The following is an 18,343-nucleotide window of genomic DNA, read 5'->3' on the forward strand; positions in this document are numbered from 1 at the left end:
AACCTCTATTTATCTTCCATCATGTGCTTTTAAATGCCCCTAATATTCCAGCCTCCACCACCAACCCTGGCAAGGGATTCCAGGCCACCACAACTCTCTGTGTAAAGAAAATGTACCCCTGATGTCTCCCCTAAACCCTCACTGCACTTTGTGCACACGACCTCTTGTCTGTACTATTCCTGCCCTGTGAAGAAAGCCGAAGACGGTCCACCTTTTCGACGCTTCTCAGAATCTTGTGGACCCCTATTAAGTCTCCTCTCATCCTTCTATGCTCCAAAGGGAAAAGTCCCACCTTTGCCTCACAAGACTTGTTTCCCAATCCAGGCAACATCCTGGTGAATTTCCTCTGCCCCCTCTCCACAGCTTCCACATCTTTCCTATACTGAGGCAACCAGAACTGAACACCATTCTCTAAGGATGGGCTCACCAGAGATTCTTCAAACTCAATGAAATTGTCCTGAACCTTAAGGGAAAACATCCACAAACACCTTGAAATGCACTGTGGACCCATCCCCAAGGGGGTTGTGAGACCCCCGCTGAGAATGGTGACTCCAATACGTCTTTCATTGAATATATCTCTTCCAGATATTTTTTCTTCATTTTTGGGCACTAACTAACCTGCCATGCTTTGACAGAACCTGTATCCAACGTCACCATTAACTCCAATGACAGCAGCCTAATAGAGTACAACGACACGGTCACTTTGACGTGCTCCGCAGCAGGCACGGAGATCTCCTACTATTGGCGTGAACACAATATCATGGTATATGAAACCAGGTGGCTTCGACTGAATGGTGATAACAGCACGCTCACTATTCATCAGGTCTTACTGACAGATGGACCATTCACCTGCGTCGCACAGAATGTGATAAACATGGAGACAAGCGACCCATTTCATCTCACGGTTTACTGTAAGTGGCTGGCAATATCTTTAATCCCTTCAGTTTATTACCAGTCCTGCTCGGCGGAGATGTCAGGAAGGGTGGGGGTCCAAAGCTACATGTCCCTGAAAGTGGCCCACAGCTTGGAGGGATGGTTAAACAGCCCTAGGGTTCGCTGCGGTTCATGAGTAAGGGAATGGATTTCAAAAATCATGAGGTCTTTTTGCAACTCTGTGGTGAGACCGCACTTTCAGTTCTCGTCACCTCGTGACAGGAAGAATGTGGTGGTTATGGGAGGGGGCAGAGGAGATTCACCTGGATGTTGCCAGGATTGGAAAAGATGTCTTATGAGGCAAGGTTTGAAGAGCTGGGACGTTTCTCTTTGGAGCGTAGAAGGATGAGAGGAGACTTGATAGGGGTTGACAAGATTCTGAGAGGCATAGACAGGGTGGACAGCTAGCACCTTTTTCCCAGGGTAGGAATGGCAATCACCACAGGACCTGTTTACAGAGTGAAAGGAAGAAAGTTTAGGGGAGATATCAGGAGTAAGGTTTTTACACAGGAAGTTGCTGGGGCCTGGCCAGCGATGGTGGTGGAGGCTGGAACATTAGGTGCGTTCAAGAGACTCTTAGGCAAATGGGTGAAAAAAACATCAAGGGTTCTGAGGTAGGAATATATGGGTCGGTACACCATCGAGGGTCGAAGGGCCTGTACTGAGCTGGAATGTTCTACAAGGGCCCAGTGATAACCACACTCCACCGAGGCATGAGGAAATGGACCCTTGAAAGTGAGGCCTGTTCGAATCGACCTTGGCAGTTGTGGGATATAAGTTTGACAAATCCAACTGGAAAAATTAATCAAAAGGCCAGTTGGAGTACAAAGTTGGCAAATGTGAGGTTAGAAACATAGAAATTAGATGCAGGTCTAGGCCATTTGGCTCTTCAAGCCAACACCACCATTCATTTTGATCATTCCCCAGTACCTGCCTTCTCCCCAGACCCCCTGATCCCATCCACAAAGAGCAAATCTAACTCCATTAATATAGATAAAGAATCGGCTTCAAATACTTACTATGGCAAAGAATTCCACAGATTCACCACTCTCTGAAAAAAAAAATTCTCATCTCAGTCCGAAAGGAGTTCCCCTTATCCTTAAACAGTGACCCCTGATTTCGGTTTTCCCGCTCACCAGGATCAACCTTCCTACGTCCAGCCTGGTCAAATCCCTTAAGAATTTTATGTTTCTATAAGATGCCCCCCTCAGTCTTCTAAATTCCAGCGAGTGCAAGCCTAGTCCATCCAGCCTTTCTTCATATTGAAGTCCTGCCGTCCTGAAAGCAATCTAGTGAACCTTCATTGCACTCCCTCTATTGCCAGGGTGACTTTCCTCAGGTAAGGAGACCAAAACTGTACACAATACTCCAGGTGTGGTCTCACCAAGGCCCTGAATGGCCTCAGAGGAAACTCTCTGCTCCTGTACTCAAATCCTCTTGCTGTGAATGCCAACGTACCTCGCTGCCTGCCGTACCTGAATGCCCACTTTCAATGACTGGTGCACAGCGACACCCACGTCTTGTTTTCATCAGAATATAATGTAAATGGAAAGCAATTGCAATGTGCTGCTGTGCAGAAGGACTTGTACATTCATTGTAGGATGGTGTGTGGCTGAGCAGGCTATCTAGAAGGGGAACGTTGGCCTTCATTGGTGGAAGGATTGAATTTAGGAGAAGGGGGTTATGCCACAACTGCACAAAGTACTGGCGAGGCCACATCTGGAGTGTTTTACCATAATATCCCAACTCCTATATTCAATATGAAGGTCAATATGGAAAAAGCTCTCTTCACCATCCTATCGACCTGTGACGCCACTTTCAGGAAGTTATGCACCTGTATTCCCAGACCCTTCTGTTCTACTGCACTTCTCAGTGCCCGACCGTTCACCGTTATGTGTTCTACTTTGGTTTGTTCTTCCAAAATGAAAATACCTCACACTTGCCTGCATTAAATTCCCTCTGTCATTTTGCAGCCCATATTTCCAGTTGGTCCAGATCCCTCTGTGAGCTTAGAAAACCTTCTTCGCTGTCCACAACACCACTGTCCCCAAAAACTCCATATAAGCTGCCAACCACAGGCTGAAATGAATTGATTCTCACGTGCACCGTTGAGCTCTGAGCTCGAGGCTGGGGTGGAGAGAGATTTCATGGTGTTAATGACCAGAAATTGGCTGCAACTCTCGCCTGGATGGTGCGACAATGCACGTCAGTTTTAATGCAGGAATCCGTGTACAGTAAACCACTTTGTTCGCACTTTCCATGATGATAGGCCCCTCTGGCTCCCCTTCTCCCACACAGTTCTCAGCTACGTTTCCCATTCCTGCAATCCGCTATTTGTGCTTTTGTTTTAGATGGACCGGAAAATCTGAATATCACCACTAACCCTGCCACCCCCGTTCACGGTGCTGGAAGCAACATCACTCTCACATGTTCCGCTGTCTCTAACCCACTCGCTGGCCTGCATTGGTATTATGATGGTGTGTCCCTTCAAAAATCTGGGAAGGACCTACTCCTACCTAATGTTTCTATCGGGGACATGGGGAATTATACCTGTTTGGCCTTTAACAATCTGACGAAGAGGTACAGCGCCTCAACTGTGCAAATAAATGTGGTTGGTAGGTAATATGTTTCTCTGTCTTCTGTTCTCGATGACTGTGTTTGTGTAAAACCAGATCAACTGGTCCCAATGGGCTACGAACCTGAACACAAGCTGATGGAACACGGAAGTGCTGTGGGAACTCAACCGGTCTTTGCAGCGTCCATAGGAGTCAAAGATAAATCTCAGAATTCAGACAATGGGGGATAAGTCCAGACCAGCAAAAGGGGTTAATTGGCTCTGATAAGGGATGAGATAAGAATTGATCACATTTATGCAAATGGCTAGACCGAGATAGGGAAAGGCGATGGGAGGAAGAAGGTAGATGACTCAAGCCCGAACTGTTAGTTATTTTTGCTATATAAAGGACATTGTTTGACCTGCTGATGTTCTCCAGCTCCGTGTTTTTACATCAACGTCGGTGTCCATTGTCCTTTATGCTTTACCCCTAGATGGAAGGCACAGGGGAACAAAGAAGCACGGGGAGCTGCTTAATGCGAATCAGAGAAAATGATGCTAATGCATCCAGTTGGAGGGTGCCCAGACAGAATTGGTTCCTCCGAAATGCGGGTGGGCTCAGTCTGGCTGTGCATGGGACTAGGGTCAGACATGTCAGCAAGGGAATGGGATGTGGAATTGAAGTGGGTTGGCCACTGGGACGTCCGTGTCACTGAGGCGGACAGAGCCAAAGTGCTCAACAAGGTGATGCATGTTCTCCTCATGTCTGGTGGGTCTCCTCTGAGGGCTCCAGTTTCTCCCACCCTTCAAGGACTCGGTGATTGTTGGTTTCCACCGCACGTCTCTCAGACTGACTGAATCTAGGATATTTTTGTTACATGAGGTGAAAACAGGACTTTAATTCTGTCCATAAGAACTGCGGGTTACTGATTCCAGAACACAAGAAGTCGTTCTTATTTAACATTTACTAAAGGAGAAACCATGAACATATGTAGAATATAGAACTCTACAGCACAATACAGGCCCTTCAGCCCTCGATATTATGCTGACCCATATATTTCTTAAGAAAATGTACTAAATCCTCCTTATCTTGTAACCTCTACTTATCTTCCATCCATGTGCTTTTAAATGCCCCTAATATTCCAGCCTCCACCACCACCCCTGGCAAGGCATTCCAGGCCCCCACAACTCTCTGTGTCAAGAAAATGTACCCCTGATGTCTCCCCTAAACCCTCCCTGCACTTCGTGCACACAACCTCTGGTCTGTACTATTCCCGCCCTGTGAAAAAAGCTGCAACTGTCCACCTTATCGACACCTCTCAGAATTTTGTCAACTCGATCAAGTCTCCACTCCAAGGAGAGAAGTCCCAGCTCTGCTAACCTTGCCTCACAAGACTTGTTTCCCAATCCAGGCAGCATCCTGGTGAATCTCCCCTGCCCCCTCTCCCCAGCCTCCACATCCTTCCTATACTGATGTGACCAGAACTGAACACCATTCTTTAAGGATGGGCTCACCAGAGATTCTTCAAGCTCAATTATTTGTACACAATTTGGGAACATTAAGGGAAAACAAGCATGAACACATTAAAATGCACTGTGGCCCCACCCCCAAGGGGGTTGTAAGACCCCCATTGAGAATGGCTGCTCCAATTCATCTTTCATTCAACCTGGGTCTATCTCTTCCAGATTTTTATCTTCGTTTTTGGGCACTAACCAACCTCCTGTGTTTTGACAGAACCTGTAACCATCGTCACCATTAACTCCAATGACAGCAGCCTAATAGAGCACAATGACACGGTCACTTTGACGTGCTCCGCGGCAGGCAAGGAGATCTCCTTCTATTGGCGAGAACACAATATCATGGTATATGCCACCAGATGGCTTCAACTGAGTGCTGATAACAGCACGCTCACTATTCATGAGGTGTTACGGACATATGGACCATTCACTTGCATCGCACAGAACGTGATAAACATGGAGATAAGCGACCCATTTCATCTCACGGTTTACTGTAAGTGGCCAGCAAAATCGTTAGAGCCCCCAGTGTATTACCAGTCCTGCTTGGCATGGATACCATGAAGGGTGGGGGTCCAAATCTATACATCCCTCAAGGTTGCCGTACAGGTTGGGGGGATGGTTATAATGCCCTAACGTTCGCTGTGCTGGAATGTTCTACAAGGGCTCCGTGATAACCACACTCCATCGGTGCACAAGGCAATGAAATCGAGGCCTGTTCAAATTTATCTTGGCATTTGTGGGATGTGAGATCCACATTTCCAACTGAAAATTTAATTCAAAGGCCAGTTTAGTGACGGTGGCCAGTAACCTGGTTCATTGTTGGAAAGGCTGTGGGTCACAGGAACAGGATTTGTGCCCTCTATCCCGCCTTGTCCAATAAGTGACTCCAGGCCCAACCTAAGACGAAGAATCTTTGACCTTGGGTCAGAGATATTTTGAGGGGTGCACATTGAACACTGGCATTGCCTGGTGATGGCAAGATCCTGGGACCCAATAGGATATGAATTTTATGGGAGGTAATTCCTGGTTGATGACATTAGACAAACTCCCCCATCCCCTACACCAGTGGGGGGGGGGGGTGGGGTAATTGGCACGGAGCAGAACTTGTAATAACATTGGCGTTGACTTGCGTGCACCAACCTGTGATGTATCTACCCCTGCTTTTCCTCACCATTCAGTTACAATTTCTTTCCTCAGGGAGATCTGTATTTCCCATCAAATATAAAATTGACAACTCCAAAATCTTAATTTGTGTGTGATCCTCACAAAGACTTTTACAGATTAGGGTGTTGAGGTGAGTTGTCGAATGTCTTCCTCGGCGTGGAACCAATCACAAACTCTGAGAAGAGTTCAGTTGCTATAGCTGGTTGGTAATGGCGAGTGGGAAGGGGGTGCAGAGGTCAGTGCTGACCTCCCAAATGTTCACAGTATTCAAAAATGAGCTGAAAGATGGGTCAGGGGGGCATGTATCCAAGTTTGCCCATGACGCTCAATTGAGTGGAAAAGCAAATTGTGCAGAGATTACAGAGAGTCTGGAGGGAGATATGGATAGGATAGGTGAGTGGGCAAGGGTCTGGCAGATGGAGAACAAATGTGAGGTTATTCATTTTGGAAGGGAAAATGGGAGATCAGTATATTATTTAAATTGGAATGATTTTCACATGCTGCCATGCAGAGGGACTTGGGAGTACTTGTGCATGAATTGCAAAACAATGGTGAGCAGGCTATCAAGAAGGGAAATGGAACATTGGCCTTCATTGCTGGAGGGATTGAATTTAGCAGCAGGGAGGTAATACTACAACTGTTCAAGGTACTGGTGAGGCCACACTAGAGTATTTTACCATAACATCCCAACACCTGTATTCAATATGAAGGCCAATATGGCAAAAGCACTCTTCTCAACCCTGTCCACCTGTGATGCCACTTTCAGGGAATTATGTATCTGTATTCCCCTCTGCTTTACTGCACTCCTCAGTGCCCAACTGTTCACTGTGCATGTTCCACCTTGATTTGTCTTTCCAATATACAAACACTTCACACTTGTCTGCATTAAATTCCACCTGCCATTTTCGGACCATTTCTCCAGCTGGTCCAGATCCCTCTGCATACTTAGAAAACCTCCTTCACTGTCCACAATGCCTCTGTCCCCAAACTCCATATAAGCTGCCAACCACAGGTTGCAATGAATTGATTCCCACGTGCACCGCTGAGCTCTGAGCTTGAGGTTGGGGTGAAGAGAGATTTCATGGTGTTAATGACTGGAAATTGGCTGCAACTCTCGCCTGGATGGTGCGACGATACACGTCGGTTTTAACGCAGGAATCCGTGTGCAGGAAACCACTTTGTTCACGTTTACTGTGGTGATGGGCCCCTCTCGCTCCCCTTCTCCTGCATGACTCTCACCTTTGTTTCCCATTCCTGCAATCCCCTTTTTGTTCTTTTGTTTTAGACGGACCAGAACATCCGAATATCACCACTAACCCTGCCACCCCTGTTCACGGTGCTGGAAGCAACATCACTCTCACGTGTTCCGCTGTCTCTAACCCACTCGCTGGCCTGCAATGGTATTATGATGGTGTGTCCCTTCAAAAATCTGGACAGGACCTTCTCCTACCTAATGTTTCTATCGGGGACATGGGGAATTATACCTGTTTGGCCTTTAACAATCTGACAAAGAGGTACAGCGCCTCAACTGTGCAAATAAATGTGGTCGGTAGGTAATATGTTTCTCTGTTTTCTGTTCTCGATGGTTGTGTGTTTGTGTAAAACCAGTTCAATGGGCCCCAATGGGCTACAAACCCGAACACAAGCTGGTTGAACAGGGAAGTGCTGTGGGAACTCAACCGGTCTTTGTAGCATCCATAGGAGACAAAGATATATTACCGACGTGTTGGGCCTGAGCCCGTCTCCAAGGAATAAGCAGAATAAGCCAGAAGCAGGAAATCTCAGAATTCAGACAAAAGGTGTTAATCGGTTCTGATAAGGGACAAGATAAAGAATTGGTCATGATTGTGCAAATGGAGAGGCGGAGATGGGGAAAGGCGATTGGAGGAAGAAGGGGTGGGGGAGTTTAACAAAGGCCAGAGAAGTCGCTATTAATGCAAACCAGTTGGACATTAGCCAGTCAGAAGATGAGGTGTTGTTCCTCCAATTTGTGGGTGGTCGTGCATGAGACCATGGATAGACCTGTCCCCAAGGGAATGGGCAGAAAATTGAAATGGAAGATCTGTGCAATTGCGGTGGGCGGATCCAAGGTGCTCCATGAAACAATTTCCCAGTCTGCGCGCCCATTCTCTCTGGCATAGAGGAGCCCACAGCGGGAGCACCGGATGCTGTTGATGACCCCTTGCAGATTCACAGGTGAAGTGTAGCTTCGCTCAGGAGGACTGTTTGGGGTGGTGAATGGTGGTGAGGGAGGAGATGTGGGAGCAAGCGGAGCATCTCCTGCCATCACAGGGGTAGGTTCTAGATGGAGGGAGGTAATGGCTGCTTTCACATGTAGGGGAATCGCCACAGGGATAGAAGACACGTGCATACACACATGATCCTACAACCACTCTAGGATATAAAGCTTTACTATCAAGTTACAACATTCGCTGTCCACCCCCCTTGCTATCTCTAAGTAGGGCTAGGGTTAGTCCCAGAAGCAGATGGTCCTCACGTGGTGGGGATCATCATGCCATTGGCTGGAGAGTCTGACCCAGGTATCGATGAAGCAATTCAAAGGGCCAATGACCAGGTGTGCGCATTGATCTGAGGGCAGGGCTTGACCTTGATTGGCAGGTGAGGTGACCAGTTTCCAGACGGAGAGGCCACATGACCCGGGTGGCCTGGTTGGTGTAGCGGTTAGCACAACGGCGTTACAACGCCAGCGATCAGGACCGGGGTTCGAATCTCATACTGTCTGTAAGGAGTTTGTACGTTCTCCCATATCTGTGTGAGTTTTCCCCGGGGACTCCAGTTTCCTCCTACCATTCATAAAGTACTGGGGTTGTAGATTAATCGGGTGTAAATTGGCCGGAGTGGGCTTGTGGACCAAAATGGCCTGTTTCTGTGCTTATAAATGATACTCCATAGTCCACATTCCCACCAGGCTCCAGACGGAGAGGTCACGTGACCCTCCTCAACCCACATTCCCACCAAGTTCCAGATGGAGGCTGTAGATTGAATGCAGGTCAGTCTGTCTAGACAAGAAAAAGTGGTTCTGCATGGATTAGAGGGGCCAAAGTGTCCTGTTTCTGTTATGTAATTGTTCTATGGAGAGATCACGTAACCTTCCAAAATCCCCACGACAATGACTGTACAAACTAATAAAAACATAATCAAAACTGCAATTAGGAATAGTGATTTTTGAAATTGACCAGGATGGTTAAATATTGCTCCTGGAAAAAAACTTTTCAATGATAACACTAGACAACAACTTCTTTCACCAGTTTTGCTTCCTGAAAACAAGTTGGGGATTATGATCAACAACTTCAAGCTGAACACAAATATAATTTCAGATTTGCTGCATCACGTAGGAAGTTGGATAAACATTAAATGAACTTTTATTGAATTTACCATGTTTAATGACGCTGACACATTCCATCAGTCCAGCTGTCCTAAAAAAAAGTTTTGCCACTGATTTTCGTTTGTACTCAGCATCTGATGCCTCTCCTCTCACTGTCCTATAATAGTCGGCTGGTGTTGAGGGATTCCAGTCACCCTGATACCACTTTTCCCTGATACCACTTTTCCCTGGTCGGAATGTCCCAGTGAAACCTTTCATCGCATCCGTCATCGACCGCACCGAGATCAGTCGGGAAGATGTCCAAGTGCGGACACAGGAAATGAATTTTAAATGGCAATGTGGTTTGACGTGCTTGAAGCCGACTTAAAATATGACAAGAATTTTAAAAATAGATCGTAGATACAAAACAGTACGTGATAGGAAAATTTTAAGGTGAAAATCCATAAAATACACCCCAAAGTGTTCAGGAAGCAAAATCCTCGTTATCCTGCAAATCATCTTAGAGAGCCTGAATTAAAAGCCCAGGGGAGGAGGAGGAGGGAAGAAGTGGAAGGGGGTGGAGCCCAGGCCAACAGGCAATGAATGGACACGGACTGGAGGAAAGGAGTGGAGAATTGATCGGCGAATTTGATTTAAAAAATGTAGACATACAGCATGGTATTTCTGTCATGAGCCTGTGCCGCCCAATTAACCTCCAACAAGCCCCCCCCCCCACCCTGGTGTGTTTTTTGGAAGAGTGGGAGGTAACTGGAGTCCCAAGAGGAAACTCACGCAGAGGCGGGGAGAGCACGCCAACTCCTTGCGGACGGCGCCAGATTCGAACCCCAACCTCGACCGCTGGCGCCCACCACGCAGTTCTGGAGGGAGTTAGAGGGGGAAAGGAAAGAGAGAGGTCGCGTGGGAGGAAAGGAGAGATAGGCGATGGATGGGGGTGGGGGGACCCGGAGAGGTCGGTGTTAATGCCCTCCGGTTGGAAGGTGCCCAGATGGAAGATGAGGCATGGTTCCTCCGATTTATTTGTTCATCATTAACTGAAGGTATTTCTGGCCACATTCAGTATGTGCTCTCCTTGCTAATGAGAAACCACCCAGAGGACCTGGCTGCATCATTTACAATTCATCACAAGTAATAATTCAGGCAAATCCTTGCCTCTCAGTGGACGGGTGTGGGGTTAAAGGAAAGGGATCAGAGATTTGGAGAAGAAGATGGAAGAATCTTTTCCCCGTCCCGAGGGGAGATCTGGGAAACACTGGGTGGCAAGGCTGGGGGGGGGGGGGGGCATGCTAACAACACAGTTCTATGTAGAAAATAGAACATTGCAGCCCAGTAAAGGCCCTGCAGCCTTCAAAGTTTTGCCATCCTACATAGACCCAAATCAAAACAAAACCCTACCTACCTCATGACACTCTATTTTCCTGTCATCCTATCTCAGAGTCCCTTAAATGCCCTTAATCGTGTCCCAGCTTCCATCACCACCACCCAAGGCATTCCAGGCCCCCTCAACTCCCCCCGACATCTCCCCTAAATGTTCCACTATACAGTCACTCTCTGGTGTTTGCTACTCCCGTCCTGGCCGTCCACCCTATCTATTGCCTCTTTATAATCTTGTCGACCTCTATTAATGAGGGCTTCAAATATCCTGGATTGTCTGATCCCGGCAGCAAAGCAGGGCTCGCGTCTGGTCAGTCCTTGGAGGGGAGACCGTCAAGGAACACCAGGTGCTGTAGGTTTCTGGGAGGGGCGCTGGACAAAGTGGAGACTCACTGTTTGCCTTATGGTTGACAAAAGTTAATGAATTTCATGTACGTTACATTCTAAATGTGATAGTAATGGAACCTTTAACTTTTATATTAAAACACAGATGGCTGGAAGACAAGACTAGAATTAGAATTTATTGTCAGGAGTAAGTCACAAAATTTATTGTTGCAGCAGTGCATTTCTATAAACCACCTTCCAACAATAAATAAATATAGACCACAAAAAGTCAAAGTGAGGCCGTGTCTGGGGTTCGTTGTCCGTTCAGGAATCTGATGGCGGTGGGGGGGGGGCGGGGGGGGTTGAAGAAACTATCCTTGTGCCACTGGGGGCTCGTCTTCAGAATCCTGGACCTCCTTCCCGATGGTAACAGAGTGAAGAGGGCACAGCCTGGGTAGTGATGGTCCTGGACGATAGAAGCTGCTTCCTTGAGACACCGTCTCTTGTAGATGTCCTCGATGTAGTGAAGTCTGGTGCCTGTGATGTCACAGGCCGAATTCTCAACCCTCTGGAGTTTTTTTCCTGTTCTGAATATTGGCACCTCCGTATCTGACAGTGATGCAACCAGCCAGAGTGCTCTCCCTGGATATTTTTCGAGAGTCTTCGGGGACGTACCCAATCTGTTCAGATGCCCCACAAAATTTAGACGCTGGCGAACCTCCTTCATGGTTGCGTCGACCATGGAGGCCCCAGGTCAGCACCTCTGAGATGCTGACACCCAGGACGTTGAAGCTCTTGACCCTTTCCACAGCTGAGCTCTCGACGTTCACCTAACCTCCTTCCGAAGTCCGCAAGCGGAAGGTGTCGTGAGCAGGGAGGTTTGGGTAAAGGGTTCATTTCCACGGTGTTCAACTCACTAACTCTCTCACACACATGGTTTTAGCCTGGTTGTTGGCATCATGGTCTACATTACCTACAGTGTGTCATTTGGTGGAATAGTTGGAGTTGAATCAAAAGTTACCTCTGGCAATCCACAGTCAGCCATGCTGGGTCAAAGTTCTCACTCTTGAAGACCGGCAGGGAGAGGCTCTGCCAAATGATTCCAATGATGAGATCGACTTGCTCACGTTGACCAAATTAGATTATTGTGCCCGTAGGTTTGCACCACGTCATGGGCCGAAGGGTCTGTACTATTTGGTAATGTTGCAGCCAAATCGAGCTCTGGGTTGGATCATACTTGGAGCATTGTGTACAGTTCTGGTCACCTCATTGCAGGACATTAAATAAGTGTGGGGGAGAGCGACGAGGGAGAAGCGGGCAGATGCCAGTGAGGAGACGTTGTTGGGGGATGCAAGCAGGCTGTTCCCACTGAGTTGGGGGAGGGGGAGATACAAAGCAGAGGACCAAAGGGGAAAAGTTTACAGGGAACCTCAGGGGAAACTAGACATAGGGAGTGGAGGAAGTGTGGAACGAGCTGCCAGCTGAAGGGATAAAAGCAGGCTCAATTTCAACACTTTAAAAGGTTGGACAGGCATATTGATGGAAGGGGTGTGGAGGGACATAGTCTCGTGCATGTCAGTTGGATGAGGCCGAATAATAGTTTGGCACGGGCTAGAAGGGCCAATTTCTTCGCTGCCCTGTTCTATGATGGGGGGGGGGGAGGGAAGGGTGGGATGGAAGGTGGCGGGTCAACGAAGTACTGCAGGTGAAGGGAGATGGATAAGAAAGGCAGATGATGAGTGGTTCCCCCGAGTGGTGGGCAGAGAGGAACAGAAGGGGAGGGGATCGATAGGTGAACGGTTTTAACCTGTGAGTGGGAACAGAGGGAGAGGGGACAAGTACCCACTGAGTTGAAGCCATTAGTCCTACTCAGGTGGGGGAGGAGAAAGAAACTGGGAAGCAGAGGTGGGGGGGGGGGATGCTGGGAAAATCTCCTTCACTTGGTTATGTCTCAATAAATGACGCCGCCCTGTGAACTTGTTCACCCCTCCTCCTCCCCAGAAACAAGCCTACTTCCCCTTCTACTTCCATCCCATGATGTGACATGGCTCCCTTATGCACATTTTCAGAACGACTCTCTCCTGGTGGTTTGTCGGCTGGGGCGAAAGCTGGCATCGCGATTGGGGTTATTGGTGGAGCTGCGATGGTCTGCGGGTTGGTCGTGTGGTTTGTCAGGAGTAATATGAACAGGTAAATGCACTTCATTCAAATGTTTCCTGCATTTTGATTAAACACGACAAGGGTGTTGTCCTCAGGCGACAATGGTAATTTGCAGCTCAATTTGGGTTTCATACGTTTCGTCAGCTAATCGGGTTGATGTTTCTGTCACACTTTTCCCACGTTGTTCAGGGAACACACTGAGAGACCTTTTGGCACCTTGGCCTTCATAAATCAAAGTATTGAGTACAGGAGTTGGGATGTTATGGTAAAGATGTACAAGAGATGGGTGAGGCCAAATGTGGAGTATTGTGTGCAGTTTTGGTCACCAAATTACAGGAAAGATCTCAATAAAACAGAAAGAAAGCAGATTTACTAAGATGTTGCTCGGACTTCAGGAACTGAGTTACAGGGAAAGGTTCAACAGATTAGAACAATAGTTCACAACCTTTGACAATTGTTCAAAGGAAGTCAATAAATAAATCTCTAAAACTGATAATACATATTCTATTCCAGCCATAAAGGTTAAATCATTCATAGAAGGTTGAAAAATCAGATAAAATAAAATTGGAAAGAGAAAAACCGTTTTTTCAAAATATTTTCTGAATTCCCCAATACCTTCTCCAGCAGCCCGTTCCATGCACGAACCACCCTCCATTAAAAAAAAAACCTCTCCGGTTCCTGTTTACCTTTACCTTAAACTTGTGTCACCTGCTATGGATTCTCTGCTCCTGGCAACAGACCCTCTGTTCACCCGACCTATTCCCCGCCTGACTTTGTCTACCGCTCTGAGATCACCCCTCGTCCACCTGCGCTCCAAGGAACGTGGGCATCCAAAACCACACTCAGATACTGAAATACCGTCCAGGAATGGCTGGACCTTCCCCAGGTGGGGTTTCTGCGTGCAACCGTGTGCGTGGAATCAGACCTTGGACAGAACGGTGATTGAGGCCGATCTCTCTTCACCCAGGGGGAAGAGTCCGGGGAGACGTGACACGAAAACCACCGCCAGAGAAAACTGTGAGTTAAAACCTTCTGCCACCCCAACGATACTCCTCCCTTAGAAATACTAACACCTCCCACAGCTCTTGGAATTGGGTTAGCAAACTTCATCACAAGGGGGAGAGCAGTTGAAATCTTCAATTTCATGAGGGGTGGCAAGAGACCTCCCGAATGGACCTGGGCTCCTGGTTGCTATGAGCAAGTCTCCAGCAGCCCGCAGCCCTGTGTGGGTCCTTCCCCCGCAATTCACCAGCCCCGTTCCTGATTTTGATGCTCCTGTCCCTTCTTCCCGATGGTAGAGGGTTGAAGATACAGGGCGCTGGATGAAAATTGACGTCTATTATTCCTTGAGACCGATTTACACAGCTCTCGCAGTAAATGTCTTCAATAGAGGAAAGGTAGACACCACTGATCCTCTTGGCTGTTTACACGATCCTCTGTATAGACGTCAGGACCGATCTTTTGCAGCTACAATCCCACACAACGATGCGCTCAGATAGAACCCTCCCTATGATGCCCGTGTAAGAGGTTATCCAGATGGAGTCCGGTAGACTCGCCCACCTCAGCCTCCTGAGGACGTGTAGGCGCCTTCAAGGTGTTGCAGGTCCAGGATCCACCTTGGCCGTTCTGCGGCCAATTGAACTGTATCTCCCCCCTCATTTCTCACCCACACCCGAGGTCTTTGCTGCCCTGTATAAATCCGCACACTACAAGCAGCAGAACAGGAGAAGCTCATCAAGTCCAATCTATGATCAAGTACAACCTGATGAAACAGCGTTCTCCGGTCCTCGATGCAAAACCTCCAGACACACAATCAGACAAAACACATGTTTACGGAAGGTTATTGAATAAATTGTCGCGTCTTGGTGGGTTGAGGGGAGGTTCATCAGTGGCGGTTCATCCTGTACCTCCTTCCCAATGAGAGCAGCTGAAAGATGGTGTGTGCAGGGTGGGGGTGGGGGTGGGGGGGGGGGGTCCTCAATGATTAATGGGCAAAATGTACAGGGCGAGTGGGAAGAGTGGAGTTTGAACCATATTAATTTAATGGCATATACTGCATTGGAGAACTTGTTCTGATATCATTGATGAAGTGACTTTAAATGTGTTGACTTCCCACAGACGATGAAAACACATCTGGGGTGTATGAAAATATCCAATGGACTAATGTTAGTAATTTTGCACTGATATGGTTTGATATTCATGTTTCAGATTTTTTAAAATTTATAAATGGTAATAACTCTTAGAGTTCAATAGAGGAACTCAGCTGGTCACCCAAGAAGTAAAGGTTAACCCACGATTCTGGCCTGAGTCAAGGTATAAGCAAAAGGCAAGCGGGTGCCTGGGTTGAGGAGAGGAGGGAGGGGAGAAGGGGCAGGGGGAGGAAGACAGGCTCACAGGTTGTAGGTGGTAGAGGAGATAACCTGGTTTCCCCCCCCCCGCCACCGAGATCATCCTCTGCTTTTCCCTCTTGCCTCCCTCCCTCCACCTCCATCTGTGGCCTGCGCTCCTCCACCCCCCTGCCCCTTCTTCCCTCCTCCCCCAGCCTTTTGATTTCAGGCGCCCGCCCGCTTTCTGCTCAGGCCTCGACAAAGGGCCCAGGCCCAAAATGTTCTTTGCCTCCAGTGACGCGCCGAGTGGGAATGTTCACCGGTCAATTCATTCCACTTCCGCAATCGGCTTCTACCATGATGTCAATAAAATTCTTAAAATAATTTCAATTTTAAAAAAAATCTCTGAAGCAAAACAGGTCGGTGGGCAAAATGGGGCGACATTCAAGACAATAATGAACATGAACCTTCTTCAAGTTCAACTTTATTATCATCTGACTGTACTTGTGGAACCAGATGAAGCAGCCTTTCTCTTGACCACGGTGCATGCATACACACACATACACGTACTGTTATGGAGTCCAGAGGACCTCAAAAACAGCAGGAATAGATATGCACCACAACACAGGGTTATTTCAACAAAAGTTGTTTTTAATTATACTTGAACAAGAAAACAGAATTAAACTTTAACTTATTACTTTACCTACTTAATCCCACCTCTAATACTAAACGCAGGTGTGTGTTATGTATATTTAAGATTAGACAAGTTCTTTGGATCACAGTCCAATCTCACTGTTTGCACGCACACACTTGTACTGTGCACAGAAGTTTTGTTAGCATTAACAAAGTTCAACCAGGCAAATGGTTCCACTCAGGAGGGTTCTTGGGGGTTTTCAGAGAGAGATTCCTTTTCCACGACATCCACAACTGATTCCTTCTCAATCAGTCTTACTGACGAAACTTGCCCCTTCAGGGTTCTCCAGATGATCCTCTTTCTTTCAGGTCACCTTTCAGACTGCCAATCTCCTCCTTTGACCAGGGAGCCTTACAAGGTTTTCCAGCTTGTCCTTCTGGAACTGATTTCTGTGTCTCTCCTCTCTGTTTCGCACCCTCCCTCTCTGAGAGCAAAACTGTTCTCCTCTGCCTGCAAAGATAACATGCTTTCCCAGGCAAGTTGCTGTCGATACTTTGTTGCTTCCTGCAAAAAGCATACTGCAAAAGTCCCGCAAAAATTGTGTTTTAAAATGTGTGTGTGCAAACTGCTCTAACAATTCCTCCCAGATCACCTCTAAACTCACTCTGTCACAGTACACACACACACACACACACACACACACAACATTATAAATGCCCATGAAGGTAAATATAATATTTTGGGATGATTTACTCGGTGACAGGAGGTGGTTCACCAATTCCACAGCCTGTGGGAAGAAGCTATTCCCCAGCCTGGCTGTCCTGATTTTGATCCTCCTGTACCTCCTTCCTGATGCTATTGGTCAAAGGCCCTGTGTGCCAGGTTCTCAATAATTCTTTCAGCCCTATTTAAGCCATGCTTCTGGCAAACGTCATCAAAAAGGCTGCTTTGATGACCCTCTATATTAACCTGGTCTGGTGCTTTGGTGCTACCGTCCACACAGCGAGGCAGCTGGACAGGATACTCCTAATTGTGGTCCTGTAAAATATTGTCGAGATGGGGGTAGGTAGTCTTGCCCCCACCTCCTGAGGAAGTGTAGGTCCCTGGGAAATCAGTTGTAAGATGGATGAAGGCGTTCTTTGTATCATTGGTTCATTTTGTGTTGCTCCATCCACAGAAACCCACACTGCCTCCTGATGACAACTCCACATATATGGTAAGGGAAGTACTTTGTTTATTCCGTTGCTGTGTAGAAATAAAACCTAGAGTAACCTGCTCGACCACTGGAGTCTCCTCCAACAATTAAGAAGGATTCCATCTCCCGTGTTCACTTTGCCCTGGATCCCTATGTTCCCAATCCACTCAATGCCCAAGGGTCTATTGACCTCAACGTGGAATGGAGTAAAGACGTTGTAACATAGAACAGTGCATTCTGGCCCATGAGGTTTTCTGTGCCCAATACTGTCTACCTTGAATTGCACTATCAATGACTCCAAAGGCTGAGAGAGGAACGATAGGCTTTAATACACGTTTAGGTTTCAGCTGGCCCAACTCCATGTGTTTGAATGAATGGAAGGGGGCAAGAAGGTTGACCTTTATGCCCAGGTCACAGAGGGAGGGATTACAGGGGATCAAGCCATCAGTGGGTGGGCCAGCCACTTATACACAGAACTATATATACATATCACCAAACAGATTGAAACAAAATCGTTTCTGACACTGTATCATCTGTATCCCTCGTTCCCTGGATATTCTTTGAGTTCAGCTTTCAAAACCTCACATGGACTTGATACTGCATTTTTGATCAAATTCACCACCTCCCACCCCCTTGTCATCCCCATTTCCTTCACCTCGCCATCTTTGACCATCCTCCTGATTGGATCATTCCGGTCCAGATCTTGGATCGGCTGATCTTTCAACAAATCCCACGTTTGAGCTGGGGAACTTGTCCAATAACAGTTGCCTCCCAATTCTCCCATCCCCTCAGTAGATCTTGCCAAATGATGTAATAA

At 47.4% G+C, this 18,343-nt stretch overlaps 1 protein-coding gene across 1 annotated transcript in view; it reads left to right on the plus strand.

Moving 5' to 3' along the window:
- The window catches only part of LOC138765380 (uncharacterized), a 118,269-nt gene that overhangs the window by 91,489 nt on the left and 8,437 nt on the right, over positions 1-18,343 (plus strand). The window contains exons 42-49 of the mRNA XM_069942421.1: positions 636-911; positions 3,285-3,548; positions 5,223-5,498; positions 7,455-7,718; positions 13,280-13,400; positions 14,338-14,387; positions 15,489-15,535; positions 17,509-17,547. Coding sequence (XP_069798522.1) covers positions 636-911; positions 3,285-3,548; positions 5,223-5,498; positions 7,455-7,718; positions 13,280-13,400; positions 14,338-14,387; positions 15,489-15,535; positions 17,509-17,547 — 1,337 coding nt within the window. The remainder of the gene's footprint in view (positions 1-635; positions 912-3,284; positions 3,549-5,222; positions 5,499-7,454; positions 7,719-13,279; positions 13,401-14,337; positions 14,388-15,488; positions 15,536-17,508; positions 17,548-18,343) is intronic.

This window comes from Narcine bancroftii, chromosome 5 (genome assembly GCF_036971445.1).
Source record: "Narcine bancroftii isolate sNarBan1 chromosome 5, sNarBan1.hap1, whole genome shotgun sequence".
Taxonomy (NCBI): domain Eukaryota; kingdom Metazoa; phylum Chordata; class Chondrichthyes; order Torpediniformes; family Narcinidae; genus Narcine; species Narcine bancroftii.